The sequence below is a fragment of the Rhinolophus ferrumequinum genome, chromosome 26 (assembly GCF_004115265.2).
Source record: "Rhinolophus ferrumequinum isolate MPI-CBG mRhiFer1 chromosome 26, mRhiFer1_v1.p, whole genome shotgun sequence".
NCBI classification, from domain to species: Eukaryota; Metazoa; Chordata; class Mammalia; order Chiroptera; family Rhinolophidae; genus Rhinolophus; species Rhinolophus ferrumequinum.
In genome coordinates, this window is record NC_046309.1 from 8,272,663 (window position 1) to 8,289,950 (window position 17,288).

Below are 17,288 nucleotides of genomic sequence, written 5' to 3' on the forward strand. Positions count from 1 at the left end.
TCCCCCTTTGGTGTGCTTTATTATCTTCTATGTTTTGTCATTCTGCTCATTTAATTATTGTAACTTTTTATTTTAGAATAGTTTACAACTTAAAAGCAGTTGCAAAAATAGGACTGAATGTCCCCTTGTACACTTCCCCAGTTTCCCCCAATGGTAATGTCTTACAAAACCATTGCACATTGTCAAAACCAGGAAACTGACACTGATATAGTACTATTAACCCAAGTATAGACCTTATACCACTTTTTCACCACTTTTCACATGCATGCATTTCCCTCCATCTCCTGATTTTCCACCCCCTTTCCAATACACCATACAAATTTTCTTCTTGTCCTCATACCCCCGAGTGAGCGCTCTGACCCATCGCTTCACCACTAATTCAAATTATATAGACGGCTCCCATTGGCTGACCTCCAGAATATTTGGGACTTGCTTGGTCTGGCTATCCCTTCTTACCTGATTTTTGCCAAATAAGAGTTAATTTTTGTTAACACATGTTACTGAACTGAAATAAACAGAAAGGCCAAACAGAAATAAGAAGAAAACCAAAACTTCCCACAAGATAATGATCTTGACTTCAGGGGGCAGCTGGGTCAAACGCTGCCCTAAAGTTCCTCCAGAATGATTAGTTCACAAAAATTGGGGGGTAGGGTGCTGGCATCATCTTACCCATGGCATTGCTGTTTAGCAGGAGTACCCCATGGGCGCTGCCATCTTCTTCCAGCGCCATGTAGTAGGGGTGGACGCCATAAGAATTCTTCTTGTACTGGGAGAGTCATGGGGAGAAGTGGTAGGAAGTTAAAAGACATTGTGGCTGAGAAAGAAACTCAACAAACATTTATTGATGAGGTGTGTCTAGTCTTCTCTGTGAAATAAAGTCAATGCATAGGAAACAAAACAAGCCTGAGAATTGGCCCACTTGTTGAACAGCTGAACGTGACCCCCCAAGCCGAGTCTGGGAAGGGAAGCGCCGAGTGGACACAGTGTAGGTGGAGAGAGGCAGAGACTCAAAGCCCAACACTCTGCCCTTACCCCCGGGGGTTGGTCTCGGGAGAACATCCCCCACGTGTGCCAGTTCAAGTCTCTCCGATAGGCTGTGTGCTCAGTTTCCCCAAAGCCATAGACGTACTGGGAGGGAAGGCGAGTGGAGATGCGAATGAACATGTCACTGAAGGTGAAGCCAAGGAGCTGAGAGTCCCAACTGCAACACAAAGGGTATAATTGGAAAAGAACCGGGCTGTCCTATTGGCTTCAAGCAACTGAGTTTTCAAGGACAACTGACCTCTTGATTCCCTCCCGCCCCCGGAACGCTGTAAATCTTCCAAGCAAAACATAAAGTCTATTTGATTAAAGTAATCATAGATGCCTTTGCTAAAAGCCGAGGAGCCAGCTTCATTCTTCTATTTTCCTCTGTCACCACCTCCTTTCAGTTTCCCCTCCAGAACGCCCAATCTCATCACTTTCACCATCCCAGCTGCTACCACTGGACACCAGCCCTCGCTTCCTTCCACTCTTACTCCCCTACAGTCCATTTGCTACAAAGCAGCCAGAGTGAGATTTTTTAAAAAAATATCTCACATCACCTCACTCCCCGATTCACAATTCTTGGGTGATTTCCGTTAAAATATCTTATGAAGTTTTCAAGGCCACACCTAACCTGGAACCCACCTCATCTCCCATTACTCACTTCCCTCCTTATTACAGAGCTCCAACCACATAGGACTATTGTTCCCCCTCCGTATGCCAACTTGGCTCCTGTTTCCTGGCCTGTGCACTCTCTAGTCCAACTACCTAAAATGTTCTTCCCCACTCCCCAGATCTCCCCATGGACCTATGTTTAATACCAGCTCCTCAGAGAGACCCACTCTGACCACAGTACCCAAGGCAGTAACCTTCCCTATAACAATCATGCTGCTCTTTTTCCTCCACAGCAGTTGTCACTAACTAAACCTCCTTATTTATATTTTAACTCAAATTATCTTTGTTATTAACTGATTCTTTTTTTTTTTTGTCCTGAGAAGAGAGACCTCATCTTCTATAACCATGTAGTACAGAGAAGGCACTCCAGAAACATGTGTTGAATGAATCCCTAAGGACATGCGACTGCCTCAGCAGTTATTCCCAGGGAGGTTCAAGCTTTCTCCTAAGAACAGACCCAACGGAAATAACTTATTCATGAATCTGGCAATGGGTAGTGAGCCAGGGGTGTCCAGGACCATGGACAGACCAATGAACGTGTGAGTAACCATCAATTCCGAATCAGAGGAGGAGCCGCTTACATGGCGGTGCCTGTACTCTTCCGGCGAACTTCAATCCCAAATGGATTCGTAATGAGGACATCATAGAGCCGACTCTCGGAAGTGCCTGACGGAGCCCCGGGTAAGTGGAGAGGGATGGGGACTTCATACCGACTGTTGTTGGGATCATAAATCTAGGGACAGAGGACACAGACCTTAGGTGAGTATCGAACTTCTTAGAACCTGTACTCTCAGCAGAACCTTGATTTTTTTTTTTTTTTTTTTTTTAGATGAAATGGACATAATTGACATTTATAGAGCACTTCATCCTAAAACATCAGACTACATACATTCTTTTCTAGTGTACATGGAACATTCTCAAAGATAGACCATATATTGGGACATAAAACCAATGTTTTTGACAAAGAGACTGAATGCTACTCGTATATTTCCTTGTCTTCTTTAAGCTCATAATACCATGGATTTAATCAAGCTATCAAAGAACAGTGTCAAATTTAACGTTTAATCCGAGTCTGTCACTTCTCATTTTTAAGGCCTCTACTATAGTAACACATTCACTTTGACATTGGTGCTATTTTAGAAAATCAGTCTGGAATCAGTTTGGCATTCATGAATATATTACTTATTAGTTTATGTGTAGGTATATGTGGCTACCTAAAAACTTTTTAGAACTGAACCCCTCCCCCCTAAAAACAAATAAACTCTACTTGATTAAAATAATCATAGATGTCCTTGCTAAAAATGGGATCTAAATGGATCTACTGGGTATCTGTTATATTCCTGCTGATGCTGTACCAGACACTCGAGATAACTAAACTTCAGAAGACACATTATTGTTTTTAAGGAATTCACATGCTAATGGGAGATGAAAAAGAGGTACCCACAACACTGGGTGATAAATGCTAACATACAGCTCTCTAAAAGTGCTGTGACATTATAGGGAAGGAAATACCTAACACTGTTTCTGGGCGACTGAGACGGTTTCATGGGGAAAATACAAGCTGAGTCTTGAAAAGTTTTGAAGCCATTAACCAGCATATAAAGGAGATCAAGTCATTACTCCTGGTAGAGAAATAAAGGCAAAGGCACAAAGTACTAAAAACAGGGTAAGAAAGGCCACTAGTTTGGAGACTGTTGATGTGTGATCAGGAGGTAGAGTAGCAAAGAGTTAAAGGTGGAAACCTACACAAGTTCATTTATTTCCAATGCATTAGGTGCCGGCCACATGCCACCAGTGCTTTGGTGAGCACGGAATATAAAAGAGCATCATCCCTACATCAGAAGACATAGAAGAACTCATAGTCCAGGCTGACAGTATTAGACTGTGAAGAACCTTTCAGGCAATGTTGATGTCTTTCATTTACTCTCTTTTTTGATGTTAAAACTTTTTTATTAAATTTATTCGAGTAACATTGGTTACTAAAATTATATAGGTTTAAAGTGTACAATTCCATAATAAATCATCTATATATTACATTGTGTGTTCACCACCCAGAGTCAGTTCTCCTTCCATCACCATATATTGGACCCCCTTTACCCTCTTCTACCACCCCACTCCCTCCTTACCATCTGGTAACCACTAAACTATTGTCTGTGTCTTTGAGTTTTTTGTTTGGATGTTTGTCTTGTTCATTTGCTGCTTTCTGTTTTATATCCCACATATGAGTGAAGTCATATGGTTCTCAATTTTTTCTGTCTGACTTATTTCACTTAGCATGATAATCTTTAGATCCACGCATGTTGTCACAAATGGTAGTGTTTCATCTTTTCTTATGGCTGAGTAATATTCCAGTGTGTATATGTACCAGACCTTCTTTATCTCTCAATGAACATCTGACTGCTAACCATCTACAAGGCTCTATGTTAGATTTCCGAAACAAGAAGGTAAAAGGACAAATTCCTGTCTTTGAGAAACTTACAATTTAGTAAAGAAATAGACGTTAAAACAGCCCTTCATCGCTAGTCCTTAGATGTAATTAGATCATAGAAAAGAAAGAGCTCACTACATTTTTATGGCTATTTCACATATATCCCAAATTCAGTGTTCAAAACTGACCTCATCATCTTATTTTGCCCAAGGTTAAATCTTTTCAATGTTTCCGTGGCGGTAAATGTCACCACCATCCATACAGAGATACAAGCTAGAAACATGGTAACCATTCTCGATGCTTCCTCTCCCTCATCACCTACTTGTAATCACCAGATCCTGCAATCCCACCTTCTCAGTCTCTCGAGATGTCCACTGCTCGCCATCTCTTTTCTGTACCGAGTCTAACCGTGAACCCTCACCTGGATGACCTAACTGGTAACCTCCTAACTTGTGTCACCTTTTTCACTCTGGTCCTCTCAAGCATTTTCTTTACAGCAGACACAGTCATATTTTCAAAATGCAAATTAGAATAGGCCTCCCTGTTCCATCAATGATTTCTCATTGCTCTCAGGATAATGATCGAGTATGAGGGATCCTGGTTAACTTAGAAAAGCAAACCTATTGTAGGGCCCTGTCACCTTGACTAACAAAACATGATGGAACTGCGAAGTGTCCAGTCCATAGTCGATACGCAGACTGTAAACACCGACCTTAAACTGCAGCATGTCATCCTTGTGGTAGGTCACCTTCAGATGGAGGGTGTTCACGGGTGTTGAGGGCAAAGAGTTGGCATAAAGAGGGGACTTCAAGGAGATGACCGCCGTGGCCCCGTGTGAGTCATACTGAATGTCACTGACAGAGTATAGGTCATTGATGAAGTAGCAAAAAGGGACTCCTGGAGAACTAGATTCCTGAAAAGTCAAACCAAAGTCAGTTCAGCATGTGATTGCAGCATGATCAATACAAAGAAGCTGGAAAAGGCAACTTCCAGGGAAATAAAGCCCTCAGTGATTCCCCTATGTATACTCTTTGGCAGTGACAAAAGTTAAAACTCCTGGTCTCCATGTAAAATATTTGTAAAAAACAAAACAAAACACCCCATGTCACTCCTCTCCCAACCTACCCTTCATTTCTATTAGGTTGGTGCAAAAGTAACTGCAGTTTTTGCAATTATTTTTAGCCTGCTAAACCACAATTATGTTTGCACCAACCTAATAGAGAAAAACTCGGGTTCCTTTGGATGTCCTTTCTTTCTGTAGATTTTAAGTAGTGACATGGGTCTGCTGTTATGCTCATGAAATTGCAGGTTACGTATAGAGAATTTTAACATGTATGAACACGGTCAATGTGGTTACCTCCCAGGCACAGCCACGGGCAGCACAGTTTTCTGCAGAAGCACCACTCTCATCAGGATAACAGTCTATTTTGTCCACATCCCTTATCGTCAGGTCCCACTCCACAGTGTATGCTTTTCCCAGGACAAGATCCAGCCCTGTGATAACGGCGACCTGTAGGAAGGGGGAAGTGACAAGGAAATGGACCCCAGGACGAAGGCCCTGCAAGATCTGAAACTTCTTTTCAGAAAGGAAATCGAAATCAGACCAGACCCAACAATCCAAGTGACACAACACTGCAGCTTACATGCAGTGAGCAATACGGGGCGGGGCGGTAAAGCAACAGGGCAAGTGTCACAACTCCCCGGGAGTCATGCAGACAACATTTTGAAAAGAATTGGAAATATAACCTTCTGTAACCACCCCTTCCTTCCCCGACTCCTCTTCCTCTTCCTTATTTTGTCAGGAAGGCTCTCTTCTGTACTTTCCCTTATAGCATCACACACACACACACACACACACACACACACACACACACACGGTGTCACCCCAAATCCAGGTTCTCTTCTTGCCCTCTATTCCCCAAACCAGTGTCCCCCATTGGTATGGATTGGTGACAGGAACATAGGAATAACAATCATATATCCTGGGTTCTCATCTCCATTTTGCTGTGGAAACTTAGACAAAGTATTTCAATTCTTTGGGTTCCAATTTCAGCAACTGTAAAATTGGTGACATGGCAAAATCATTACATTTCCTTCTATTTCTAACATTTATTTCTCCAAGTCCAAAGCCTCAAAACTTGAAACCTTCTTTGAATCTCACTCATTAATTCAAATTTTTACTATTTTTCTTAAGTTTGTCTCTTCTTTAATTAGAAATTTCCATAGCGAAAGTTCTTATTTGTCTAGTTATGAAATCACATTCTAAGGATTATCATCCTTCTTCCAGCCTCCTCCCAGTCTAAATTCATCTTGCACTTGTTTGTACTACAAATCCCCCTCCAACACCCGCCCCCCCCAATTCTAAAATAATGTTCTCACAATGGCACAACCTTGATTCAAGGATCAGCGAGATCTTTGAAAATTAGATCAGATCCTTCTCATTTTGGCACTAAGACCCTCCAAAATCTGACCATAGTTATCTGTCCAAACTGATCTCCTTCCAAAAGTGAACCCTACCTATTCTAGTTATACAGTATTCACAGACCAGTAATGTAAGGTTCTTGTCGGTCCTTAGAATGGCCCATTCTGCTATCTCAGCCTTGAATGTTTTATCTAGGAAAAAGGTGCCCGTCTGTGGAATACACTTCAAGTTGCCTGCCCTACATAAAAGTTCTCTTCTTACTATTTCAGTTTAGGATACTTAAGTTCCCAAGGAAGAACAGAAATGTGAACCCATGTAACACAGCGGTGACCGTTAAGTATATGTCCACTGGAAATTGTTTGCCAAGTGTTTCTTTCTTGATGTAAGAGCCTGCTTGCTTCCTTCCTGCTCCTTTTTTTTTTTCCTATAACAAGGCCATAGTGACTGGAATTAAGCAGCCAACTCCAGTCAACCCTGACAACCTTGAGACACGGACTGAACCAATTCCAGCAACTGATCACTGTAAAACTTCTTGCACAAAGGAAAAAATTTTGCTGAGTTTCCTGTCACTTGCAGCCCAACAAATCTCTACCTGCTGTACTATCTTTCAAAACCCAGTTCTAGCCCCGCCTTTTCCACAGGCTTTGTTCAATACCTCATTAAGCTTTGAACAATGAATTAGGAATTGTATGAATTAACACTTCCTACGTGTTGGTTTGGGTTGCCAGTCCCCTTCCTGAAAGTTTCATGTGTATAAATTGTGTCTCCCCACTACCTGCATTCAAATTATAAGAGTTCCTTTGGTCTTATATGAATTTATTTATTTCACAAATATTTACTGAGTGTGTTTTCATTGTCCAATGGCTTGCACTTTACTGCACGCATAACCAAATTGATAACACTTTATTTCTAACTTTATACTGTATGCATCCTCAACGTTTGTTGTCAGGACAAAATGTCAAATATAACCGACATCATTATAGTAAAAGACCAAATTTACTTTTTTCTCCAAATTTGGGAGGTCCCTCACCAACCATGCTGACCCAGCTCCTTTCAATCAGGGATCATCTAGAGTACCTGTACTAAGGAGTATTCGAGAAAACGATTCCTCCTAATGCTAAGATGTCAGAGAAACTGATTACAACCCATTCAAGAACGTCAAGTCCCATTACAACTGATGAAAAGTTATTTTATTCTTATCACCTAACCAAGTAAGTAGCCATTATCTAGGCTTGCCAAATTCTTTGACTTAAAATATTTCCTGAAAATGTATGTGTTGGAGAATCTATACAACTCAATACAGTAAAAACAAAAAACGCATCTCAAAAGTTTCATGACTGGGAATCCCACCTCCCACCTCTACCTTTCTAGCAGCTTTCAGATCTACTTTGCCTCTAATCCTGTTTCCCACACTCCTAACTTTGCTCCCAGTCAGAGAGAACAGAAGACCGAGGTGCGAACAGGGGAATGCGGATGAAAAGACCATTTTACCTCTCCCCAGTTTCTCGTGGCTCCTTCATTCATTCTAGCTCTGGTCTAATCCTCATTTTTTTCTTTCCTAACCACCTCACTTCCCACCCCAGGCCTCAGAGTGGGCTCTGGTCCTTCAGAACTGTCGCAGCCTTGGCAAGAAGAGACACCACAGGTATGAAGGATTCATGCCGCACTATCTCAACAAAATGGAGTTTTACCTGTAGGTTAGTGTCATATGTGACATTAGGAGAAACTTGACTTGAGATATTGTTCTGTTTCACTATAACGTTCTTTGGTTCCTGGGTCCCGAGTATCTTAATCTCTTTAAATACTAAATTATTGGGATCTTCGTAGGTTGATTGCAAAATCTTCACCTCCAAGCGGTTCTAGAAAACAAGCACAAAAGTCTACTTACAATACAGATTCTCAAGTCACTCAAATATCCCAAACTGCTCTGACTGCCCCTTAGCTGTCTCTACTAATGTATGCTTAAGCAGCACAAACTTATTTTGATCCCCGAGGTGAGACAGAGAGAGAGAGAGAGAGACAGACAGAGAGAGAGAGGGGTGAGTGTGGGCGGTACAGGATAGAAAGACACACACACAGAAATTTTTTAAAAACCTATTTAAAAAACCTTCTACTTTGATTTATCCATATCATTAGCTCTTTTTTACTAACGTGAATGATTCAATTATAGGGAGTTAATTCATAACTCCCTTACAGTCATGAATGCTCTGTGCTCACTTAGTCATAAATGCATACGGAGTTACAAATATAACTACACACAGACACAAACACACATGAGCTCATGGTCAGACAAAAGCTCACATCGAAGATTCATAAAAATCTGCTACTCACTCGGGTGACGGAAAACTCACATAAGAGATAAACTTTATTGGCCACAGTATCTGAAAGTGAAAGAAAGACGCACGAGTCAGACTCTGGTCTGTCCATCACAGAACAGGTTTTACTCTGGCTGTCTTGGAAGCTATATCTTGAAAATGACAGATTATAGACAGAGTCTTCCAAGCAAAGCCACTGTTTTCCCTATTGCTTTCTACCTTAGCCTTGAAAAAGTTCCCTTCCAAGTGCTTCCAGGGCATATGTCTAAGTGCATCTATTTCCTAAGTTTGAGCCACAAATGTTGTTAATAAGTTGGAGACAGAAAAAAGTGCTAAGAAGCTCAATGTAGACTCACTAGAAAAGTGTACTCTCCCTGCCTCACTGGCATGGGTATTTTTTTTTTTTTTTTGTATTATCGACATCTGTTCATTAACATTCTGGGGGACGATGTCTACATTGACTAGCAGGAACAGTCTTAAAAACATCTCTTTCAGGTTCCCATTGACAATCAAATGAGAGCCTACGAATATTGCTGGCCAATGGGAGAATTCTAAGAAGTAGAATGTGCTTTCCGTCCATCAGTGGTCCACCCGCCAGTACCCATGAGCAGTGCAACCAAACCCAAAATTCTTCTCCAGAGCCAGTAATGCTACTGTGCCTGGTGGGATCGCTCCCACAGCTGAATGAGCAGCAGGAATAACTCAAAGGTACAGGTTCGAAAATGGCAAGATTGTCACAACAATGCTCACCTTTCGTTTCCCCGTCATCCCAGAAAAGTTCGCCTTTTGCTTCTTTGTTGTCATCTAGGGCAATGATAAGACCAAGAGGGTTCCGTCGACTGTGGGAGACAAGATTTGTGTAAGATACAAAGACCTAAAGAATGTTGTCAAAGGAGCTGAGAATGATTCTGCCAAATTTCAAATGGGAATCTACTAGCGGCAGATGGCTCTGCTTTTCTTCAGGCACAAAGGCAAAACCAAAGCACATCTTTCTCTAGAATCAGTAATGTCACAGGAGATTAAAAATATATATATATATATATATATATATATGCCAAACATTAGCAATAAACATCTATGTGGGAGGCAAGAATTTAAGCACCACAATCTCTGCAGTAGCTACAACAAAAGTTGCTGGTGCAACTATTATACAGAATACAGACTATTAGAAGAGAAAGAAATCCTAGACAGTGATTGGTTCAGCCTAGTCATTTTAGAGATGAGACATGCAGGAGAAATATTAACAGTGGTTGGGGCGATAAAATCTTCCCCCCGCCTAAGAACAGTTTTGACTCAGAAAGCAATACAATACAAGAAGGTCCATCTCTATAATGGCAACTTTCCTAATTTTATTATTAGTTTGTTTTGAGAGAAAAATAAAACATTCTAATTATCTGCTTTACAATTTAGAAAAGCAAACACAAAACACTATGCAAAAAGATGGTGAAATAGGTGGACATAGAGAGAGGAAAAGAAAGAGCAGTTACATGCGGACTCTTTCTTTATCTCACCACTCCTCTGGACTGCCTCCCAATTTTCTCCTCCTGCTGAATCCCTCCCTGATCTCACAGTCCCTGTTGCATTCTTTCACAGGTCAGCCTTCCACTCTGCACTTTGTGAGTCACGTTCTATTACCATCAAAATCACCGGCTTTTTATCTAACATGCATGTATTGAGTAGCTTTCATTTGCTAGGAAGTCTAAGACAAATAGATCACACCCCATCGATGACCTTAAATTTTGTAAGAAAGATTAAGTATATTCACCAAATAATGAAATAAGAAAGTAAAGAGTGACACAAAAGTTAAAATGCTTATTGGAGTCCAGAATAACACTTCTAGGAGTGTGGTGGACTAGATATTCTGAAGGATGTCCCCGCTAAAATACTACTCGATCCTAGGTGAATTATAACACACGATGCTTGAAGGGAGCTAACGTGATCCCAAGTTGACAACAGTCCTGGCTTGTAACCAAAGAGAAGGCAAATCATCTCTGGAGGAATGAGACCCATATTTGGACCCTCCTGGGGTACAGAAATGACCAGCTTAGTCAGGCTCCCCCTTCAAGGAAATACCAGCCATGCTGTACCTGGCCACAGTGGTTGTGGCTGGCTGTTGGATAGGGAAGATGTAGCCTCCTCGTAGGTGAAGTCCAATTTTGTCTCCAGGAAGTTCCATCTCCACTTTTTGCTTTCTCCATCTCACTCGGCCCCCCTGAGGGATGCAGACAAATCAACACACTGGCATGACAGCACATTCACCTCCACCTCTCACCCACGAGCTGAATTACTATCTACTTAGGCAATCAAACAAGGGAAAAAATTTAAGACCAACAGGTCTTGCCATCAGTTGGGGATTTTGGAGCACTTTTATGCCATGCAGAGGCTATGTGATGTGTGTTATACAAACTGATAGTTCTAAACGAGTAATCTAACTCACGACCAAGTTCAAATTGTCCACGGGCCCCTCCAACATGTGCCCATGAGACATTCCACTGGAATCTCTAGCTCATTGATGATTGAAATACGCGGAAGTATGTTTTTCAGATTTCATCATCACTGATGATAAGTGACTTTGGCTCATTTCATCAACTCTGCTATGAAATTACAGAAAATACTATGGAAACATTCAGTGCATACACAGGAGTTTCTCTCTCCAGGGACGTATCTTGTCTACACAGCTGCAGCTGTGGTCTCAAAGAGTTTAAGAAAAGTCAAAGCTACTTACAGTCTCATAATTGTACCAGACGGCATCAGGCATATATGCCATCACTTTCTCTGCACCCTGAAATTAAAACAAAATATTGTTCTTCATGGGCCCAGCCTCCAAAAGGGATAAAATAAATTTCCTAGCACTCCCATAGGGGCCTTCTCAACCCTATGCTGAGAGTGCATAAATGGCCTTTCTTTTCTCTGTTAGGAAATCGTGCCTTTCTTCTAATAGGAATAATAGAGGCAACAACTTGGAATTCGAAGCAAAATATCCAGTGGAACCACATCAATAAGAATATTATTATTATTATTATTATTATTATTATTATTATTATTATTTTAAAATGTGCTGTGGGAAAATTCCAGCTTTATATTGATTACCTCATTCCATCTTCCCACAGTCCCCACAGATAGGCACCGTTATTATCTCACCTTTACAGTTGAGGAATGAGCCTAATAACTTGTACCAGATCACACCAGGACCAAACGGCAGAGGCAGCAATCACACCCTGCTCAGCCTGACCTTAGAGTGAGTGCAGGGTCACTGCCCCATTCTGCCTCTACACCACAGATCAAGCAATGACCCGCTGTGAGAATCTGACAACAAACAGGACCATTCTGAAACCCAGATTCGCCAGGAGAGGCTTCTACGCTGGTGGGAAACTTGGTCAAGACAAAAGACTTGTAGAGAAAAAAAATTAGGTATCGAGCTTCCCCAAACCCTGCCCCGTGTCTTCAAGGCTGAGTCAGCCGCAGGGGTTGGCCATGGGTCTGGAACACAGAGCAGAGAAGCGGTTCTGAGAAGAGAGAAGAGTTTGCAGGGTAGCAGGAGCAGAAGCAGAGACCACCGGGGCGTCTCTGCGGGAACACTTGCCTCATTCAGAACTGGAGTGATGAGGAGGCCGGGCCCCCAGAGAAACTGCTGGTGCACGTCCCAAGTGCTGCTGTCCCCATAAAACCTGGAGATCAGAGAGAGGGTCACTGAGATCTGGGCCAAGGCTTCCTGGAAGCTGTGCCCGCACAGGCTCCCTGCCTGGGGTAACCCCCGAAATTATTCTGTGACACCTATTCAACCCTCACCTCTCCAGTCCTGAAGAGGAATTAACTTCCCCCCAGCCCATGTAAACCTCCTGTTCTTCCCGCAGGCTGGACAACCTATTCCAGGATCTATGCTAGGCAGGGTCTAGGCTGTAATTCGATGTGCCATAACTCCCCTTTCAAACAATAAGTAAGATAAGCAATACATTTTAAATCTGTAGCTAACTATCAAGAAGGAACTGGATTTAATCATGAAAAATAGTAGAGAATATAAAATTTTACTCTATTCCCTTTTAGGATATCTGCTTTTTAACAGGGAATCCCAGGAGGTGGCAAAACCTTACCCAAAATAATGGGCAGATAATAATAGAGCAGACATGTGCGTGAGGGCCTAAAAGGTCAGACACATAAGGAAATGAACTGTATTTTGACAAGGCAGGCCTTTTAAGTCCTACAGCCTGAATGTAGTGAATTAGAAAAGAGACCATCAAGTTCAAGCTATCTAGTCCTTTAAGACTAAAGAAAGTAAGGATAAAAGAACTAAAATGATTTGTCAAGATAAAGAGTTAGTTGATGGCAGAACAAAGGAAAGATCTCAAGTCCCATGACATTTAGTTTAGCGCTCTCCCCAAAAGGGAACAGTCCATAATACTGAAACATACCCTTAGAATAGTGTCTAGACAGCAATAGCCTTGTAAATACTAACGCGGTATTCCAATTTAATACACACACACGTATACATATGTACATATACGTATACATATACACAAATATATGCATCTGAGTAACTGTATGCATTGTTTCCATTTTCACTCTTATATTTGACGATATAGTCAATGACCGCCAGATCCATTATCCAAAGTTCTTTGGGCGAAATGAACTTACTCATGCAGAAGAGGCCTGGCCACTGTCTCCCCCAAGCTGTGAGCGCGATAGAAGAGGGTGTAAAGATAGGGCAATAGAGTATAGCGGATGGTCAGGTAGTGCCTGGAGGAATTCAGCAGCAGAGAGTCTGCTCCAAAGGAGGCAGGATCCTGGGCCTGGAAGGAGACAAGAGGTTGCGATTGTGATTCGGTTACAAATAACAGAAGCACCTGGACAATTCCAGACCCCATTCATCACAACCAAGAGTTTCCTTCCAGAAAGACCTGAGGCCCAGGTGGAAACTTCACCTCCCATCAGTACAGTTGGGCCAAGGGAGATCATTGCACTAAGGAAGTGGCTACTCTTCCCCTTGTTTCTTCCCTTCAGCTTCCCTCATTCACTCTTTACGAGCATTCAATCAGGAGACGGCCAGTTAAATAACTTTGCAGTATTTCCTCATCGGTTCTCATTACAAAATGAGCAACGTAGAGAAGGTGTGTAGAGGTTGGATTCCTTAACAGAGTCGCCTTTCCCTTGACTGCAGCAGCAGAAGTAGCCGAGGCGGTGGCACAGGGCATTTCAATGGCACATCAGAGGTCCCTGTTGATGGCGAACAGTGGTGCAACTTCGCCCAAGGGAAGCACCAGGTAGGAGGCTGGCTCAACAGATTGCTTGGCGAGGACGCAAACAGACGTAGTCCTACTGTGCACCAAATGTATTTTGATCCTGTCTGCTGGGAGACTCACCTTGTAGCCTTGACCATTGTGATTCCTGGAAAACGGATAGAAGGCTCCCAGCTGCATCCACCGTCTGCAGAGCTCCTCAGGTGCATCCAGTGCATAGCCACATATGTCAGGACCCACCTGGAGGGACAGGCCAATCGTGAGTGTCCCCGCTTTTCTTTCTACCGGGGACCTCCCCACCCAACTGTGCTAACCTCTTACTGAGAAGGCTAATTAACATAGTGTGACTCAATTGGATTATACCCTGTGTCTGTTCGTTACTGCCAGGTGACTTTGAGTAAGTTACTTAGACCTTCTGTGTCTCAGTTTCCTCATTTTGTTCAAGTGGGCACTAATGAGCTAATAGGGTTTTCATAAATAGGATAATGTAAACAAAACACTTGACATACAACAGCTTTTTGATGACTACTAACTAGAAATACAGCGGATGTTATTTTGACCACACTACTATCAGAATTACTTTTCTAAAGTTTAAATGTGACACTGTCACTCACTTATTCAAAAACCTCCAGGGTCTCCTTGCAGCTTACCCTATGAGTTCCTTAAAACCTAGTTCTCACCACCTTTCCAGCATCACTTCCCATTGCAGTCCGTATAGACACAGCAAAGTCTCAAAGGTATGCTTGTATGCTTGTGCTCAAATGTATTTCTTACGTTTAAAATGACCTTCCCCCATTAGCCTGCTAAAACATACCCACTTTTCATGGTTAAACTCGGGAGCCGTCTTCTTCATGCAGTTTGTTTACCTCCCTCCCCTCACATTCTTTGTTCCTTGTAATCTTGTCGGCATTGCTATGTCCCTTTCTCAGGCTCCCCCTGAACACGGAATGTGTGTGGATGCTCCTGTTGGCACGTTTACCCCAGCTTGTCATAACTATTTACTCATATATGTCTCCTCTTACTAAATTATAAACTCTTTGGGGAGAGAGGGCTTTCTGTTCCGATATTTATGCTTTTCTCCACCCTCACCGTGCATAGCTAGCTCGGTACCTTGCACACAGTAGAAGTTCAATAAATATATATGTTGAATTTAAGTAAGCCATCTCTCGGGTGCTGGCAACGTTATCTTTCCTCATCGGGGTGCTAGATACACGGAGGTGTCCAGTTTGTGAAACTCATCAACGTATGTCTACTTAAGGATATGTGTCGTTTTTTGCATGTATGTTTTACTTTATTAGAAAAACAATTTTCCAAAGACATCACTTCGAGGCTGCACTTGCTATCTTTGTAAGGCAGTCCAGGAAAGAGCGTTGTGGGACCAGAGCCGTGCTGATGTGGATGAAGCACACGCTCCGAAAACATGAAGTCCCTGGGCCATGGAGGGTGGGAGAGGGGAGCTTTAAGGGCTGCCAGCGTTCTAGCATGAGGCTTTCCGGGGGCTGCGGTTCATCAGAGAGCTTGCAATGTGGACTCACCATTGGGATACCAAAGAGGTTGAACTCAAGCATGCCGGGGATGGACCACCGAAGGTCGTCCCAGGTGGCCGCATTGTCTCCTAACCAATGGGCTGCAAACTTGCCCGATCCCGCGAAGGTAGAACGGGTTATAATGAAGCTTCTCTTATCTGGGAACACGGTCTTGACGGCCCTAGAAAAAGAGAGAGACTTAGGAGTCCCTGTGTGAACTTCGTGTGACACATGCCAGGGACCTCAAAAGTTACTACCCCGTTCTTCTCTCCTCTCTCCCAGAAGGGTTAGAATTGCTGTCGGGAGCAGACTGCACATTAAGAACATTTATGTTTTGTTTTGTTTTAAGGTGTTTTATGTACATCAAGAGCTCCATCATTTCCAAGAATTTCCAAAGCAGCCTTGACAAGTCTAGTAACTAGAGGCATACAATTTTTATGGAACAAAGGTGAAGTTTACATACTCATAGCTGTCTGTCTACACTGATCTTTCACATCGTGGGATTTCAAACATTCACAAAAAGTGAACTTATGAACCCCCTCTTGGAACTTAAATTCTTTTGTAAGGAGAAACTCTTTGGTCACAATTTTGTAATAAGAAGAGACATTTTAAAATTATATATGTATGTGTGTACCTTTAAGTAAATATAAACATACATCACCTATATGTTTTTAAATTAGAAGTCTCTCTATACTTAAAAATGCTTGCTCTATAATTTTTTCAACAACTGTCAAGAAAGTTAAAATTACACCATGACTTTGCTAATGAAAGACTGGGGTTTGGGTCTGGCTTCTTGCTGTCACAGGTGCAGTGAGCAGAGTAAATGGTCAATAGCTTTTCCTCGCTAAACCTTTTCCACACACAAAGGCACGTACAGCACAGTTGGAGGATGCTGAGCCAGCATCTAAAACCCCAAAGCACATGAGGCCTGAGTCACTTAACCCTCCATCCTCCAGTCTAAGCAGTGTGGCCGAGAGAAAAATATATGCAAGTAGGACTCGTGCAGAAATGGGCTTAAATATTGCTTTTACAATTCATTAGCTGTTTGACCTTGGTCATGTTACTTCTTTCTTTTTTCCAACCTTCCATTTAGCCGTTTATTCATTCATTCTTCCATTTCGTGCATCCCACAAATATTTATTGGATTCCTTCTTCCCTATGTGCTAGGTAGTGTCTTCATTCATTCAACAATCACCATACTTAACTTGCAGGGTTCAGGCACCTAGCATCTAGCAAGATCAATAATTTGACATATATTAAGGCCATAGCAATTGTGGCCTTACTCTGCGGTGGCAATAGCCATGGAGTAGCCGTAGAGATTGTGGACATCATACTGCTTGCCCCAGTGCTGCACGGCATCCATGCAGAGGGTCTTGCTGAAGAGGTACCCATCCAGGACTCCTGGGACAAAAGAGGGATCAGGCAGTGAGCACTTAAGAGGCACGTTCCCCGCTCCTGCACTACCAGAGAACCTGAAGCGGTGGCTCCCTTGGCAAGTATTTATTGTGGCCCTCCTGTAAATGACAGGTACAACTTGCTCACTATCAGAGGGCTATACACTTGGGGTAGTTTCTCCACTATGTAAAGAAATGGTGGGGACTCATACACCTTCTCCCACCTGGGCACTCAGGTGACCTGAGGCAGACATTTGGAAGCAAGAGGATC

The 17,288-nt window shown here is 42.5% G+C and overlaps 1 protein-coding gene across 2 annotated transcripts in view; it reads right to left on the reverse strand.

Moving 5' to 3' along the window:
• Nucleotides 1-17,288, reverse strand: part of MGAM (maltase-glucoamylase) — a 69,233-nt gene that overhangs the window by 23,950 nt on the left and 27,995 nt on the right. For both annotated transcript variants that reach the window (XM_033098673.1, XM_033098674.1), the window contains 15 exons: nt 16,907-17,024; nt 15,633-15,804; nt 14,221-14,337; nt 13,496-13,650; nt 12,447-12,531; nt 11,589-11,645; nt 10,951-11,075; nt 9,614-9,702; nt 8,880-8,929; nt 8,240-8,407; nt 5,484-5,636; nt 4,839-5,039; nt 2,280-2,431; nt 1,033-1,201; nt 670-766 (listed from right to left, as the gene is read on the reverse strand). In XM_033098673.1, coding sequence (XP_032954564.1) covers nt 670-766; nt 1,033-1,201; nt 2,280-2,431; nt 4,839-5,039; nt 5,484-5,636; nt 8,240-8,407; nt 8,880-8,929; nt 9,614-9,702; nt 10,951-11,075; nt 11,589-11,645; nt 12,447-12,531; nt 13,496-13,650; nt 14,221-14,337; nt 15,633-15,804; nt 16,907-17,024 — 1,908 coding nt within the window. The remainder of the gene's footprint in view (nt 1-669; nt 767-1,032; nt 1,202-2,279; nt 2,432-4,838; nt 5,040-5,483; nt 5,637-8,239; nt 8,408-8,879; nt 8,930-9,613; nt 9,703-10,950; nt 11,076-11,588; nt 11,646-12,446; nt 12,532-13,495; nt 13,651-14,220; nt 14,338-15,632; nt 15,805-16,906; nt 17,025-17,288) is intronic.